Source organism: Rana temporaria, chromosome 5, assembly GCF_905171775.1.
Source record: "Rana temporaria chromosome 5, aRanTem1.1, whole genome shotgun sequence".
Taxonomy (NCBI): domain Eukaryota; kingdom Metazoa; phylum Chordata; class Amphibia; order Anura; family Ranidae; genus Rana; species Rana temporaria.
The window spans coordinates 80551751-80566184 of record NC_053493.1 but is presented as its reverse complement, the minus strand read 5'-3'; the positions used below and the strand labels follow the sequence as shown (position 1 = coordinate 80566184).

At 41.7% G+C, this 14434-nt stretch overlaps 1 protein-coding gene across 1 annotated transcript; it reads left to right on the top strand.

The window, feature by feature from the left end:
* The first annotated feature begins 419 nt into the window (after positions 1-419).
* Positions 420-6933, top strand: LOC120941081. The gene is made up of 3 exons (XM_040354336.1): positions 420-730; positions 899-6635; positions 6700-6933. The coding sequence occupies exons 2-3, from the start codon at positions 1183-1185 to the stop codon at positions 6884-6886; spliced, it is 5640 nt and encodes a 1879-aa protein (XP_040210270.1). The 5' UTR covers positions 420-730; positions 899-1182; the 3' UTR covers positions 6887-6933.
* Positions 6934-14434: the final 7501 nt, after the last annotated feature.

Genomic DNA, 14434 nt, shown 5'->3' with positions numbered 1-14434 from the left:
AATTTCCAAAAAGGAGTTATTTTGGGGATATTTGTACCGTCCTGTAATTTTTGGGCTTTAAGAAATTAAATAGGCCTTCGGTACATCAGGATTGATCGATTTTCAAACATACTGTATATACCATAGTTGATGGACTCTATAACTTTCCTACAGACTATTTAGTAAGGAATAAAAAACCCAGTTGTGATTACATACTACCAAAAAAAGCAATATTTGTGTGAAAAAAAATGATATAAATGTTATATCGATGTAGTGTTGCATGACCGTGCAATTGTAATTTAAAATGTGACAGGGCTGAAAGCTTAAAATTGGCCTGGCAGGAAAGGGGTAGAGAGAATGTATTAAGGTAAAAAAAAACTACTGCCTTTAAAAGAAAAAAACACTGCAACAGTTGCTATTTTATATACAGTATATGTTCTGTCCCTAGATACAGGTCCAGTTGTTTGTATGTTATTAGTTGACATTGCATTCTTTTTACCTGTCTTATAATTCATTTACTTTATTATTGTGTGGCAACAGCACCATCTACTGACCAGTTCAGAATTGCATTTAGTCTCGTTTTTGCAATGTTTTGTGGGAGCCACCAGAGGTATTGTGGGAACTTCCTGCTTCTTCTCCTCAGTCCTGTCTTATACAGCATGCAGTCACCATCTTGTCTCAGGAGCCTAATCCTCATCCCTTGGTTCCTACCTCATCAGCCAGTTATTGAGCCTGTTTTCAAGCATAGTCGGTAAGGTCACTATCTTGTGACATTTATCTTAGCCTAAATGTGTTACTAGTCTCTCTTAGCTAGTTGCTATTATTCGTATTGCCATGTGCTGCATGCATTGCAGATATATTCTGTGTCTTAGGCCATGTACCATAGATATGTTCTAAATGCTACTGTTTTATTCTGTAGTTTCACCGCTTTCCTGTCATTCTACTATCAATAAAAGAGGAAGTTAAAGCAGTACAATTTCTTCTCTTCTTGAATACGGGATCGGTTTAGCTACATGTCAGATTACACACCGTGCTAACGTGTATGAGGACAGTATAGTGAAACGACTGCTGAGAATAAGCTTAGACGATTAGACTATACGGAGCCCGCCATTATCCACGCAGGGCCTACATACGGATATCGCAGCAGTCTCCTAACAGTCACAACACGGAGCCCACCATTATCCACGCAGAGCCTGCATACGGATGTCGCAGCGGTCTCCTAACAGTCGCAACATGTCTAGTAGTCGGGCATCTTCACTCAAGACAAGGTCTCAGATAAGTGGCTCTAGCAGGACATCAATCAGAGAAGCCGCCGCCATTGCCCGTGCAAAGGCAGAAGCTGCAAAGGCAAAATCCAGCTTCACAGAACAAGAGATGCAGTTAAAGATGGAGAAAGCTTCTCTGGATATGGAGAAAGCGCAACTTGAAGTTACTCTAGAAAAACTCGCTGCAGATAAAGAAACAGCAGCCGCCATCGCAGAAGCAGAATTTCTGGAAGCCACGGAACTTCAGGAAACCAAGAGTCATCGCAGCATCGTCCATCCAGGACTTGAATCCCAAGATCCACAACAGCGAACTTCACAATACGTCTATCAGCATTCCAAGCCAGATGACAACCCAGCTCCACAGCTTAATACAAAGCAGTCTGTTGACGAGCCAAGCCAACATGCTTATCCGGATCATCAGAAAGTCGACTATCAGTCTCCTTGCACCAAACTAGAGAATACTCATCAGAGTGAAACCAGCTACATCGAAGTCTCTCCAGAACAGAGAATCAGAAATCGGCCCCTGCTAAGAAAGATGCCTTTCGCTTCAGAACGTTATTACACAGATCCGGTTAAACCAGAGACTTCCAACAGGTATGGCCGTGCACCACACATTCACTCTGACAACACAACACCAGCCGGTCCCAGCGCTAATCAAGCCACTATGGACATTGCAAGGTTCCTTGCTCAACATGAGCTTGTCATCAAGGGACTTGTAAAGTTCACCGACCGCGCTGAGAATTATAGAGCTTGGCGAGCTTCCTTCCAAAATACCATGAGAGACTTAAATCTGTCATATAGTCAGGAACTGGATGTCTTGGTGAGTTATCTGGGAAATGAGTCTGCCGAACACGCTAAAAGGATTAGAGACATCAATGTAAATTATCCAGATGTTGGTCTACAAAGGGTCTGGGATAGACTTGATGAGATGTATGGCGCAGCAGAGGTTATAGAAAATGCCTTATTCAAGAGAATTGAGGACTTTCCCAAAATAGCAAACAAAGTCTATTCAAAGCTTAGAGATTTAAGTGACTTACTAATGGAGCTGAGTGTAGCAAAGGCAGAAGGGGATCTGGTAGGATTGGCATTCCTTGACACTGCTAGAGGGGTGAATCCCATAGTCCAGAAGCTCCCATACAACCTGCAGGAGAAGTGGGTCATGCATGGTTCTCGGTATAAACAGACTTATAATGTACCATTTCCTCCATTTAATGTGTTTGTAGATTTTGTCTCTGAACAAGCAAAAATTAGGAATGATCCTAGCTTTGATTTCATGATGTCATGTGCCACCCCTTCAGTCAGTAAACCACGTAGAGCTATGATAGAGGTCCACAAAACTAACGTTTCTTCCACAGGTTCAGTCCATAAAAGGTTCAGCTCTTATCAAAGAGGAGACAAACCCAAGGACCCGAGCAGTCAGTGTCCCTTACACAGGAAGCCTCATTCCCTACTTAAGTGCAGAACCTTCAGAGCAAAGTCCTTGGAAGACCGCAAGACCTTCCTCAAGGAGAACAACATCTGCTTTAAATGCTGCTCTTCAACTTCGCACTTCGCCAGGGACTGTGAGGTTAGTGCAAAGTGTGCAGAATGTGACAGCACAGATCATAACACAGCTCTACACCCTGGGCCACCACCGTCGGCTTCACCCCAAACCCAAGAGCAAAGCGGGGAGCGAAAAGAAGAGAATACTGACACTTTGGCAGTTACTTCTAAATGTACAGAGGTTTGCAGAGACCTCAGAGGAGGCAGATCCTGCTCTAAAATCTCCCTAGTGAGGGTTTACCCAGAAGACAACCGAGACAAAGCCATCAAAGTGTACGCAATTCTAGACGATCAAAGTAACAAGTCGTTAGCGAAGTCTGCCTTCTTTGATAGCTTCCACATCAGAGGACCCGGTGCCCCCTACTCTCTAAGAACTTGTGCTGGTACTGTGGAAACAGCCGGAAGGAGGGCAAGCGGCTACATAATTGAATCCAGTGATGGTCAAGTGCGTCTGCCTTTACCAACTATCCTAGAATGTAACCAGATTCCTGACAACAGGTCTGAGATACCCACGCCAGAAGTAGCAGAGCATCACCCTCACCTGAAGCGTATAAGACACCTGATCCCGAACCTTGATCCCGAAGCTCAGATAGTCCTACTCCTCGGGAGGGATATCTTACAGGTCCACAAAGTTAGACAGCAGATCAATGGATCTCACAATGCTCCATACGCCCAGAGGCTCGACCTAGGATGGGTCATTGTAGGAGAAGTATGTTTGGGAGGTGTACACAGACCAACAACTGTCAACAGCATGCTTACCAGTACACTTGAGAATGGACGCCCATCTCTCCTACAACCATGTGAAAATCACCTTTTCATTAAGGAACTGCCTCAAAGCACTTCATCATTAGGTGCTCTTGCAGGTCCTGCCTACGATGACTTCATCTGGGATGTCAATCAAGACCACCTAGGATCCACAGTCTTCCGCAAGACTAAAGAGGACAATCGTATGGCGATGTCATTCGAAGATAGACTGTTCCTAGATATAATGGAGCACGGTATGGTGCAGGACGAAGCAAGAAGCTGGGTTGCACCTCTACCCTTTAAGCCTCAAAGACAGCGCTTACCCAATAATAGAGAGCAAGTTTTCAAACGATTTGTCTCTCTCAGGCACAACCTGAGAAACAAACCTGAGATGAGAGATCACTTCTTTACCTTCATGGAAAAGATATTCCGGAATGGTCATGCAGAACTAGCACATTTACTTCAAGAATCGGAAGAACGCTGGTACCTGCCCATGTTTGGGGTGTATCACCCGAAGAAGCCAGGTCAGATCAGAGTGGTGTTTGACTCAAGCGCTAAGTATGAAGGCGTATCATTGAACAACGTTTTGCTGTCAGGCCCAGATCTAAACAACAAGCTCATAGGAGTGCTTCTCCGTTTTCGCAGAGACTCCATTGCATTCACAGCTGATATCCAACAGATGTTCCATTGCTTCCTAGTTAAGAAAGAACATAGAAATTTCTTGAGATTCCTATGGTTCAAGGACAACGATCCCTCTAAAGATGTTACAGAGTATCGTATGAAAGTTCACATCTTCGGCAATAGTCCTTCTCCTGCAGTCGCCATCTATGGATTGAGACGCGCAGCTCAGAAAGCAGAAGAAAAGTATGGAGCGGATGTCAGACTCTTTGTAGAGAAAGACTTCTATGTGGATGACTGTCTGAAATCAATGCCCTCAGATGAGACTGCAATCAGTCTCCTCAAAAGAACCCAAGAGATGTTCTCTCTGTCTAACCTGAGGCTACACAAGATCGCTTCTAACAGCCAGAAATTGATGGAAGCCTTTCCTTCTCAAGACCATTGTGAAGACTTGAAGGACTTAGATCTAGGCTTTGACTCGCCTCCGATGCAACGGAGCCTTGGCCTACTCTGGGATATAAAAGCTGATACCTTCACTTTCCAGGTTAACAGAGAAGAAAAACCCTTTACTCGCAGAGGAGTACTGTCAGCCATAAGCAGTTTATATGACCCACTAGGATTTGCAGCTCCTATACTCATCGAAGGTAAAGCTATGTTAAGAGACTTCACCAGAGAAGGGTCGAACTGGGATACTCCTCTTCCCATGAAGGAAAGAACCACATGGATGGCCTGGAAGAATTCCCTTACAGCCTTATCCAATCTTCACATAGCTCGTCCATATGTTTCTGTACCAACTACCAAGGTTAAGACTCAAAAACTGTGTGTTTTCTGCGATGCTTCAATCAAAGCAATTGCAGCTGTAGCTTACTTGAAGACAATAGATACCAGCGGACATTGTCATGTAGGATTCGTCATGAGTAAAGCGAAACTAACGCCACTCCAGGAACACACCATACCACGCCTGGAACTATGTGCCGCTGTGTTAGCGGTGGAGTTGGCCGAACTCATCGTTGTAGAAATGGACCTAGAGATTAAAGACTCAGAGTTCTATACAGATAGCAAGATAGTACTGGGATATATCTGTAATGAAGCTAGACGCTTCTATGTCTACGTCAACAACAGAGTTCTAAGGATCAGAAGATCTACCTCTCCTGAACAATGGAAACATGTACCTACACATCTCAACCCTGCGGACCTAGCAACTAGATCCGTCGCTGCTGACCATCTCAAGGATACAATTTGGTTTACAGGCCCCACCTTTTTGTATAAGCCGATGCCCAACACAACAGAAACTGCCATGTTTGAACTAGTAGACCCGCATACCGATGTTGAGATACGTCCTCAGGTGTCTGCGCTACATACAGAGACTTTGGACCACGACCTGAAATCCCACAGATTCAATAGGTTTTCTACTTGGATATCTCTTGTCCATGCCATCACTTGTCTGACTCATATTGTTCGGTCGTACAAAGCGACCTCATCGGCAGATAAAAATACCTGTAGAGGCTGGCATCATTGTAAACGTGTCTACACAGCTCTTGAGCTAGAGCGATCAAGGAATGTAATCATCCGAGCTGTACAGCGTGAAACCTATGCAACGGAAATCGACTGTATAGTCAGCCAAAGATCCGTGCCCAAAGGAAGTGTTTTAAGGAAACTTGACCCAGTGATTGACGAAGATGGGCTCTTGAGAGTAGGTGGACGTCTTAGGGAAGCCAATGTGGACCTAAAAGAGAAACACCCTGTGATAGTTCCTGGACAGCATCATATAGCCACTCTGCTCGTGCAACACCACCATGAACAGACAAAGCACCAAGGTCGGCTGTTCACAGAAGGAGCTCTAAGAGTGGCTGGACTGTGGATTGTTGGAGCTAAAAGATGTGTATGCAGATTCATATTTAAATGTGTTACCTGTCGGAAACTTCGTGGTATGTCGCAACCACCGAAGATGGCAAACCTCCCGTATGACCGACTAAGTACGGATCCACCCTTCACTAATGTTGGCTTAGACGTGTTTGGTCCTTGGCCTGTTGTTGTCCGTCAAACCAGAGGAGGCCGTGCGCATGGAAAACGTTGGGCGATTATGTTCACCTGTCTGTCCATCAGAGCTGTCCATATTGAAGTAATTGAATCGATGGATACTCCCTGTTTCATTAATGCTTTCCGACGTTTCATCGCCATCAGGGGACCTGTCAAACACATTCGTTCTGACCGAGGCACAAACTTCGTCGGAGCAGCGAGAGAACTACAACTCTCTTCCAACTTAGATGTCAACAACATAGAAAGATACCTCAGTGAGCGAGGCTGCACTTGGACCTTCAACCCACCACACTCTTCACACATGGGAGGTGCTTGGGAGAGGATGATAGGCATCGCACGGAGAATCCTTGACTCAATCTTCTTACAAGAAGGATCTTCAAAGTTGACTCATGAAAGCCTGACTACCTTCATGGCGGAAGTATCGGCTATCATAAATGCTAGACCGCTAACTTCGATTTCTAGCGATCCTGATGACCCAACAGTTCTTACACCTGCCACACTGCTTACACAAAAGACTGAACAAATTTGTGCTCCTCCTGGAGAATTTAATTCCAAAGATCTTTACAGAAATCGATGGAGACAAGTACAGAGTCTCTCAAACTCGTTCTGGGATAAGTGGAAAAAGCAATACATTCCCACTCTGCAACCAAGGAGAAAGTGGCAAACCAGCAAGCCTAACCTCCAGCCCGGCGATGTAGTCCTAATGAAAGACTGCCCGTCACGAAGAAACGAGTGGCCGTTAGGTCTTGTGACTAAGACATTCCCAAGTAAGGACGGAATTACACGTAAAGTAGAACTGAAAATACGCAGACAGGGAGAAACCAAATTGTTTCTCAGACCAGTAGGAGAACTCGTTCTACTGTTTACACCCAACGAATACAATAATGACGTCGGTTGACGTCATGCGGGGAGTGTTCTGTCCCTAGATACAGGTCCAGTTGTTTGTATGTTATTAGTTGACATTGCATTCTTTTTACCTGTCTTATAATTCATTTACTTTATTATTGTGTGGCAACAGCACCATCTACTGACCAGTTCAGAATTGCATTTAGTCTCGTTTTTGCAATGTATTGTGGGAGCCACCAGAGGTATTGTGGGAACTTCCTGCTTCTTCTCCTCAGTCCTGTCTTATACAGCATGCAGTCACCATCTTGTCTCAGGAGCCTAATCCTCATCCCTTGGTTCCTACCTCATCAGCCAGTTATTGAGCCTGTTTTCAAGCATAGTCAGTAAGGTGACATTTTGTGACATCTTGTGACATCTTGTGACATTTATCTTAGCCTAAATGTGTTACTAGTCTCTCTTAGCTAGTTGCTATTATTCGTATTGCCATGTGCTGCATGCATTGCAGATATATTCTGTGTCTTAGGCCATGTACCATAGATATGTTCTAAATGCTACTGTTTTATTCTGTAGTTTCACCGCTTTCCTGTCATTCTACTATCAATAAAAGAGGAAGTTAAAGCAGTACAATTTCTTCTCTTCTTGAATACGGGATCGGTTTAGCTACATGTCAGATTACACACCGTGCTAACGTGTATGAGGACAGTATAGTATATTTGACAGTTTACTGTTTTTATTGATTATATTTTAGATTTTACATAAACAAGGACAACTCACACATATGCTGTACAGTATATATTTGCTCAAATGAAGACACTGCATTTAGAACATATATTTTGAAGTCACATTTATTTATACACCATGTAGTAAATATAGACACATTTATACTGAGTACATTTATTCATCCATTTTTTTTAATGGCTGCTGTCTGTCAATATCTATCAATGATAAACTGATTCTAATTTAACCAGCCTTTCTTCTGACATGTTCTATGTAATCTGTGTTTTGTTGGCATTTGTAACCCTTTCAAGTGGGGTATTTACTAACCCCAGGATAGCCATCACTGCTTCCTGTCTACATTTCCCCTATACAGTTGCTTTAGGCTAGATATCTGTAAAGTGTTTGTCATGCATGGAAGCACATTTTGACATACTCACTATGTCTAGTCTTGTTTTGTACCTATTTCTGTTTTAATAGTCATAATGATAATACCTATCAGAATTTCGTTTTCACATACAGTAACTCCATTCACTGATCGTCAGTTTAATTTCCAAACTTTTCTCAATATAACCAGCATTCAACAACTAGCTAATTTGAGATGAAACTGTAACCATGACAGAAAAAATAGATGACTCCACTAGGTTTGGATTTTTTAAAGGGTTCATTTTAGTAATCCTTGTACCCTTGCCATTCAAATCTCATATGTAACTGGCCTTGCTCCTTCCAAAGTGTTATGCCGTGCACACACGACCGTTTTTTCGGGATGTAAAAAAATTAAATTTTTAATGGTCTAGAAAAAACATTTTTTTTTTCAACCCAATCGTTAAACTGGCTTTGCTTACACACGATTGTGAAAAAAAATGCTCTAGCAAAGCACGGTGACGTACAACACGTACGGCGGCACTATAAAGGGGAAGTTCCATTCGGATGGCGCCACCCTTGGGGCTGCTTTTGCTGATTTCGTGTTAGAAAAAGACGATTCGCGCTATTTAGTCTGTTACAGCGTGATGAATGTGCTTACTCCATTACGAACGCTAGTTTTACCAGATAGAGCGCCCCCGTCTCATAACTTGCTTCTGAGCATGCACGTTTTTTTCACGTCGTTAAAGCCCACACACGACCATTTTTTATGACGTTAAAAACGACATTGTTAAAAACGACGTGAAAAATTAGAGCATGTTCTAAATTTTTAATGCCCATTTTTTACATAGTGAAAAATGCTCTGGAGCCCGCACACAAAAAAAAAAAAATTTACAACCCGAAAAATGGTCGTGTGTACGCGGCATTACTGTGCAGACCACTGAAATCTGCACAGCCTCTTCACTGAAAGTCTACAGAAGAGCCTTAATTCATATTCATGGAAAAGCTATCCACCATTTCAGAAGGTTAATAGACAACCTTTCAACAGGACTGAGTGAAGATCCTTCTGTGCATGGGAAAAACAGCCTGTTGGAAAACTTTCATGAAAGATGTTGTGTAGCTTCAAGTGGGCCACAAAGTAAAGATTGTGGAGGAGCAGCGGCTTTAAGTGAAAGACTTGGGGGAGTTGTTGGGGGGAACTAAAAGTCATCTTTTAAGACTGGTGACGTTTTTAGGATGTGTCTTCTACATTTTAGGTCCTGAAGTGGTTAAATGTACATTAAAATTCTTAGGTTGTAGCTCCCTCAATTACAGCATGGGTAAGGAACACCCTTGCCAGAAAGCTGGCAACACTAGCAAACGTTATATTTCATAAAATGTAAAACTATTATGGTCCATTAAGACGCTATTTTTAAATTGCTAACATTAAACTAAAACTAAATGAAACTCTAGGAAGTCAGTAACCATATAGTTAGAATAGTGTAGAAACTTAAATATAACAAAATCCATACAATTAATTCCTAGTCTACAAAACATTTTTCTCGAAGTTAATGGTAAGACGAAAAAAAATGAATGGCATTGACATACATTTCTACAAATATCTACCGTGAAAGAAAATGAAATACTCTATAAACCAAATGTCATTGATTTTATCAATTAATTTTAATGTTCTAAATTGAGAACTCAATGGTTACCTTCAGCAAAGAGCATATAACTAAAGCTGACCATACACATTCTACTACACCAGTAGAATTTCATTATTTTCAGAACATTTAATAAATTCTAAAACCTTAGTGGGGTCAAATGGAAGTTTGTTTTTTTACCTCATTAACAACCAGGGCTTTTTTTTCTGGTGGAACTTGTCCTTACAGTGTTCCGGCACCTCAACCAGGGAGCATCATTTTTTTTCACAGCTGGTTTGATGCTGGCACCGGCCTGCAAAGTGAGCTGGCGGGGGCATAAGCCAACACAGCTCCTATAGTTCCGCCTGCAGCCTTAAGAGAGTGGAAGACAGATTGATATCTGCTGTGCTTAACCTGTCCCTGTAGCAGACCAGATTCTCCTTTTTTTGGTGCCAGTTTCAGCTGTGAAGAAGAGCTGCTGGGCAATGTCCTAGTCTATCTTAAGACTCCTGACTGCTCACTGTCTGATTGAGAACCAAGTACATTGTTTTTGTTTAATTGTCAGAATTGCTGCTGCCTGGATATGGGACGTCTAATAATGCTGCATGGATATGGGGGTTGTCTCTTTCTGAATATGGGGCTGTCTCTTGCTGGATATGGGGATGTCTCTTTGCTGGATATGGGCCTATTTCTTTCTGAATATAGGGCTGTCTCTTTGCTGGATATGGGGATGCCGCTTTCTGGATATGGGGCTGTCTCTTATTTCATATGGGGATGTTTCGCTTTCTGGATATGGGGATGTCTCTTGCTGGATATGGCAATGTCTCTTGCTGGATATGGGGGATCCCTTTTGCTAGACATGGGGCTGTCTCTTTCTGGGTATGGGGGCTGTCTCTTGCTGGATATGGGGGTGGTCTCTTGCTGGAAATGGGACTGTCTCTTAGTGGATATGGGGATGTCTGTGTGCTGGATATGGGTCTATTTCTTTCTGGATATAGGGCTGTCTCTTTGCTGGATATGGGATGCCACTTTCTGGATATGGGGCTGTCTCTTGCTGGATATGGCAATGTCTCTTGCTGGATATGGCAATGTCTCTTGCTGGATATGGGGGATCCCTTTTGCTGGACATGGAGCTGTCTCTTTCTGGGTATGGGGGCTGTCTCTTGCTGGATATAGAGGATGTCTCTTGCTTGATATAGGGATATCTCCTTTCTGGATATGGGGATGTCTTTTGCTAGATATTGTGCTGCCCAATGCTGGATATGGGGATGTCTCTTGCTGGAAATAGGGATGTCTCTCAGCTAGACAATGGACTGTTTTTGCTAGATATGGGAATGTCTCTTGCTGGATATGGGGGCAGTCTATTTCCGGCTAGGGGGATGTCTTTTGCTGTATATGTGGTCTGTCTCTTGCTGGATATGGGAGCTGTCTCTTGCTGTATATGGAGTATTTCTAGAAGTGCCTCTAAACTTACTTTGGATATTGCTTATGTTTTGTACATATATTTCTAATGTTTTTGTACATTTTACTGCATTGCCTTTTTTTGCATATTTCATACAAATTACCTTCTATATGCCCCTAAATTAAACTTTAGGGGTTCCCTGTTCTCTAAAAGGGGAAGTGCTAGGAGGTGTGTAGAGGTGAAGAAAAGGGGTCACCCTAGGAGGTGGGTATGGGGCAGAGACAAGTGTGACCTAAAGGAGGGGAGAGAGTTCCTGCACCTTTTCTCTGGGCAGGATGAAATATTTTCCTTGAATTAACACATTTCCAACAGTAAATGTGATTTTTTATTCAGGAAAGTCCATATGTTGCAAAACTGAATGTCAAAAGTACTTTTGAATGACATTCCTCAAGTCATCGAATTTACTGAGAAATTTCTAACGTATTTTCTTATAAACCTTGATTCAAAAATCTCTACTGTATGGCCAGTTTAAGGCATTGGCATCGATCACATCACTGGAACCAGAAGGCTTAAAGCGGGGGTTCACCCAAAAAAAACATTTTTAACATTACATTCAGCCGAGTTGTTAGAATGACATTAGGCTGTTTTTTTTTAATTTCCTTGCCGTACATAACGTTTTATATATATATGTTCACCGCGTCTTCCGGGTATGTAATCTGCAGGACTGGGCGTTCTTAGTTGATTGACATGCTGCATAGAGATTGATTGACATGACGCATAGAGCGCATCACGAGTTGCCAAAAGAAGCCGAACGTCGGTGCGCAGGCGCCATATAGAGCCGACTCGCAGTCCGGCTTCTTTCGGCAACTCGTGACGCGCTGTATGCGCGGTCGGAAGCATGTCAATCAATCAGTCCCGCAGATTCCATACCCGGAAGCCGTGAACATATATATATAAAACGGTGTGTACGGCAAGGAAATTAAAAAAAAACAGCCTAATGTCATTCTAACAACTCGGCTGAATGTAATGTTAAAAAAATTTTTTTGGGTGAACCCCCGCTTTAAGATTACAAGTATTTCAGAGGAAATGTAGCAGTTTCAAACCTCTGTCTTTTTTTGTTTGTTAAATTGATATAACATTTCAATTAGAGGTCTAATTTATTGTCATTTAAAAAATGTTTCATTATATAGTTCTGGTGACAGCTACTATGCTTTTAAACCCAAAAGGGTTTACGTCTACTTTATTAAAGCTACACATTTGACTACATTCTTATTGTAGACTGCTAGTTTAATATGATGGAATCATAGGGGTTAATTTACTATAGTTATAGAGGCCGGTTACTTAGTAAAGTGGATATTTACTTTGGAAAGTGGATATTCACTGAGTTTAGTAATTAAGGTAAAGGTGTGTTCATTTTAAATACCCAATCATGTACAAGGAATCTAAAAAAAAGCAGTAAGCTTGCTTGTACGTGATTTGATGATTGAAGTGAACACGACTATACCTTATGCATTAAGCTAAATGAACATTCTCCAATCCTTTGGTAAATAAACCCCACAATGACTCATTCCAAATCCCAATATATCTAGGTCACTTTCAAGTGTTCCCATTTGCTTAAATTTGTCCCCTATGTAGCACCCTCTAGGTTGCTAGATGTGTACGAATAAGTAGGGGAAACATGCGCTATTTCACATGCATACTTTACAGCCCCTCTAGGTACGAAATTTAAAGGAATATTTCACTTTTATTGTTTCACTCTAAGCATTATTAAAATCACTGCTCCCGAAAAAACAGCCGTTTTTAAAACTTTTTTTGCATTGATACATGTCCCCTGGGGCAGGACCCAGGTCCCCAAACACTTTTTAGGACAATAACTTGCATATTAGCCTTTAAAATTAGCACTTTAGATTTCAAATGTTCGAGTCCCATAGACTTTAATAGGGTTCTAAAGTTCACACGAACATTTGGTGTGCTCGCAGGTTCTGGTGCAAACCGAACAGGGGGGTGTTCGGCTCATCTCTAGTCTTGGCGCTTCAATCATCATGGCACCATGGTTGATATTGGGTCAGGGTGATTGAAGTGCATTGTTTCTATTGTTACATTGTAATATATAATGAAGTGGTTCAATTCACCATAATGCAGAATCAGTGGGAGCCCTGGGCGTGTCACCTGCCACATCTCCTGCCACCAGATACAGCGTGTCACTTGCCACCGTCGCATGTCACTAGATGCAGCGTGTCACTTGCCACCGTCTCCTGTCACCAGATGCAGCATCCTATAACGACGAGAAAAATTAGCGCATGTTCTAAATTTTTAATGCCCATTTTTCACGTCGAGAAAAATGCTCTGGAGCCCACACACAATCGTTATTAATGACCAATTTAAAAAATGGCATTTTTTCTCGTCATGAAAAACGGTCGTGTGTACGCGGCATCAGAATTTGTAAGTTACAATATATCACATTTAAAGGGTCACTAATTAATTTTTTTGCTGAAATGACTGTTTACATGGTATAGAGACATAATAGTTAACTGATTCCTTTTAAAAATGATTAAAAATAGATAAAAAACAATCATATAATGCACCTGCAGTTTAGTTTCGTTTTTTTTTGCTGTTGTTTCCTGGTTCTCTGATGTACAGAGACAAAGAGCCAATAGATGGCAGTGATGCTTTGTAAAACGAAACTGGATTGGTGCTGACACACAGTAATCACACCTCCTTGATTAGTCACCACAGTGAGAAATCTCCCAGTACTGTGGTGATCAGGAAACAGACAACCAGGAAGTGTCCAGAACAGAGAGGAATTACAGCAACATCAAAGCAAAAACGAACAATGAGGACATAAAACCAGGACTGCAGTAAGGTAAAGGAAGCCATTTAGCAAAAAAAAAATTCCTTTAGTGACCCTTTAATTCATGAGTTTAGATATGCTTTAATTCTCCACATCTTTGCCAATACTATTTTAAATGTGCAATTTTGATCGATTCCTCTTATAATAAGTATGTCTATCTTGTGCAGCATTTGCAAAGTATATTAACATATATATATATTTTTTTTAAGCATTTAAGCACCTAATAGCTAGATAAAATGATTTCATTGCATTGTAAAAACAGCAAACAGTACTATACTGATGTCTTTTAAGTGGGCACAGGTGTCTTATATTTAAACCTAAAATGAAAAATGAATGCAGATGCACACCCCTCTTACCCGGAATGCGGATGTTATGCTCCATATGGGTTGATTTATTCTATAACAATATTTTAAAATAGCAGTGATCGGTAGTACTAATAGATAAAAGA

Bases quoted from the DNA above. Each gene is read 5' to 3' on its own strand.
- LOC120941081 (XM_040354336.1), top strand. From the start codon at position 1,183: ATGTCGCAGCGGTCTCCTAACAGTCGCAACATGTCTAGTAGTCGGGCA. The intron at 6,636-6,699 runs AACTTCGATTTC...CTGCTTACACAA, and splicing joins ATCATAAATGCTAGACCGCT to AAGACTGAACAAATTTGTGC.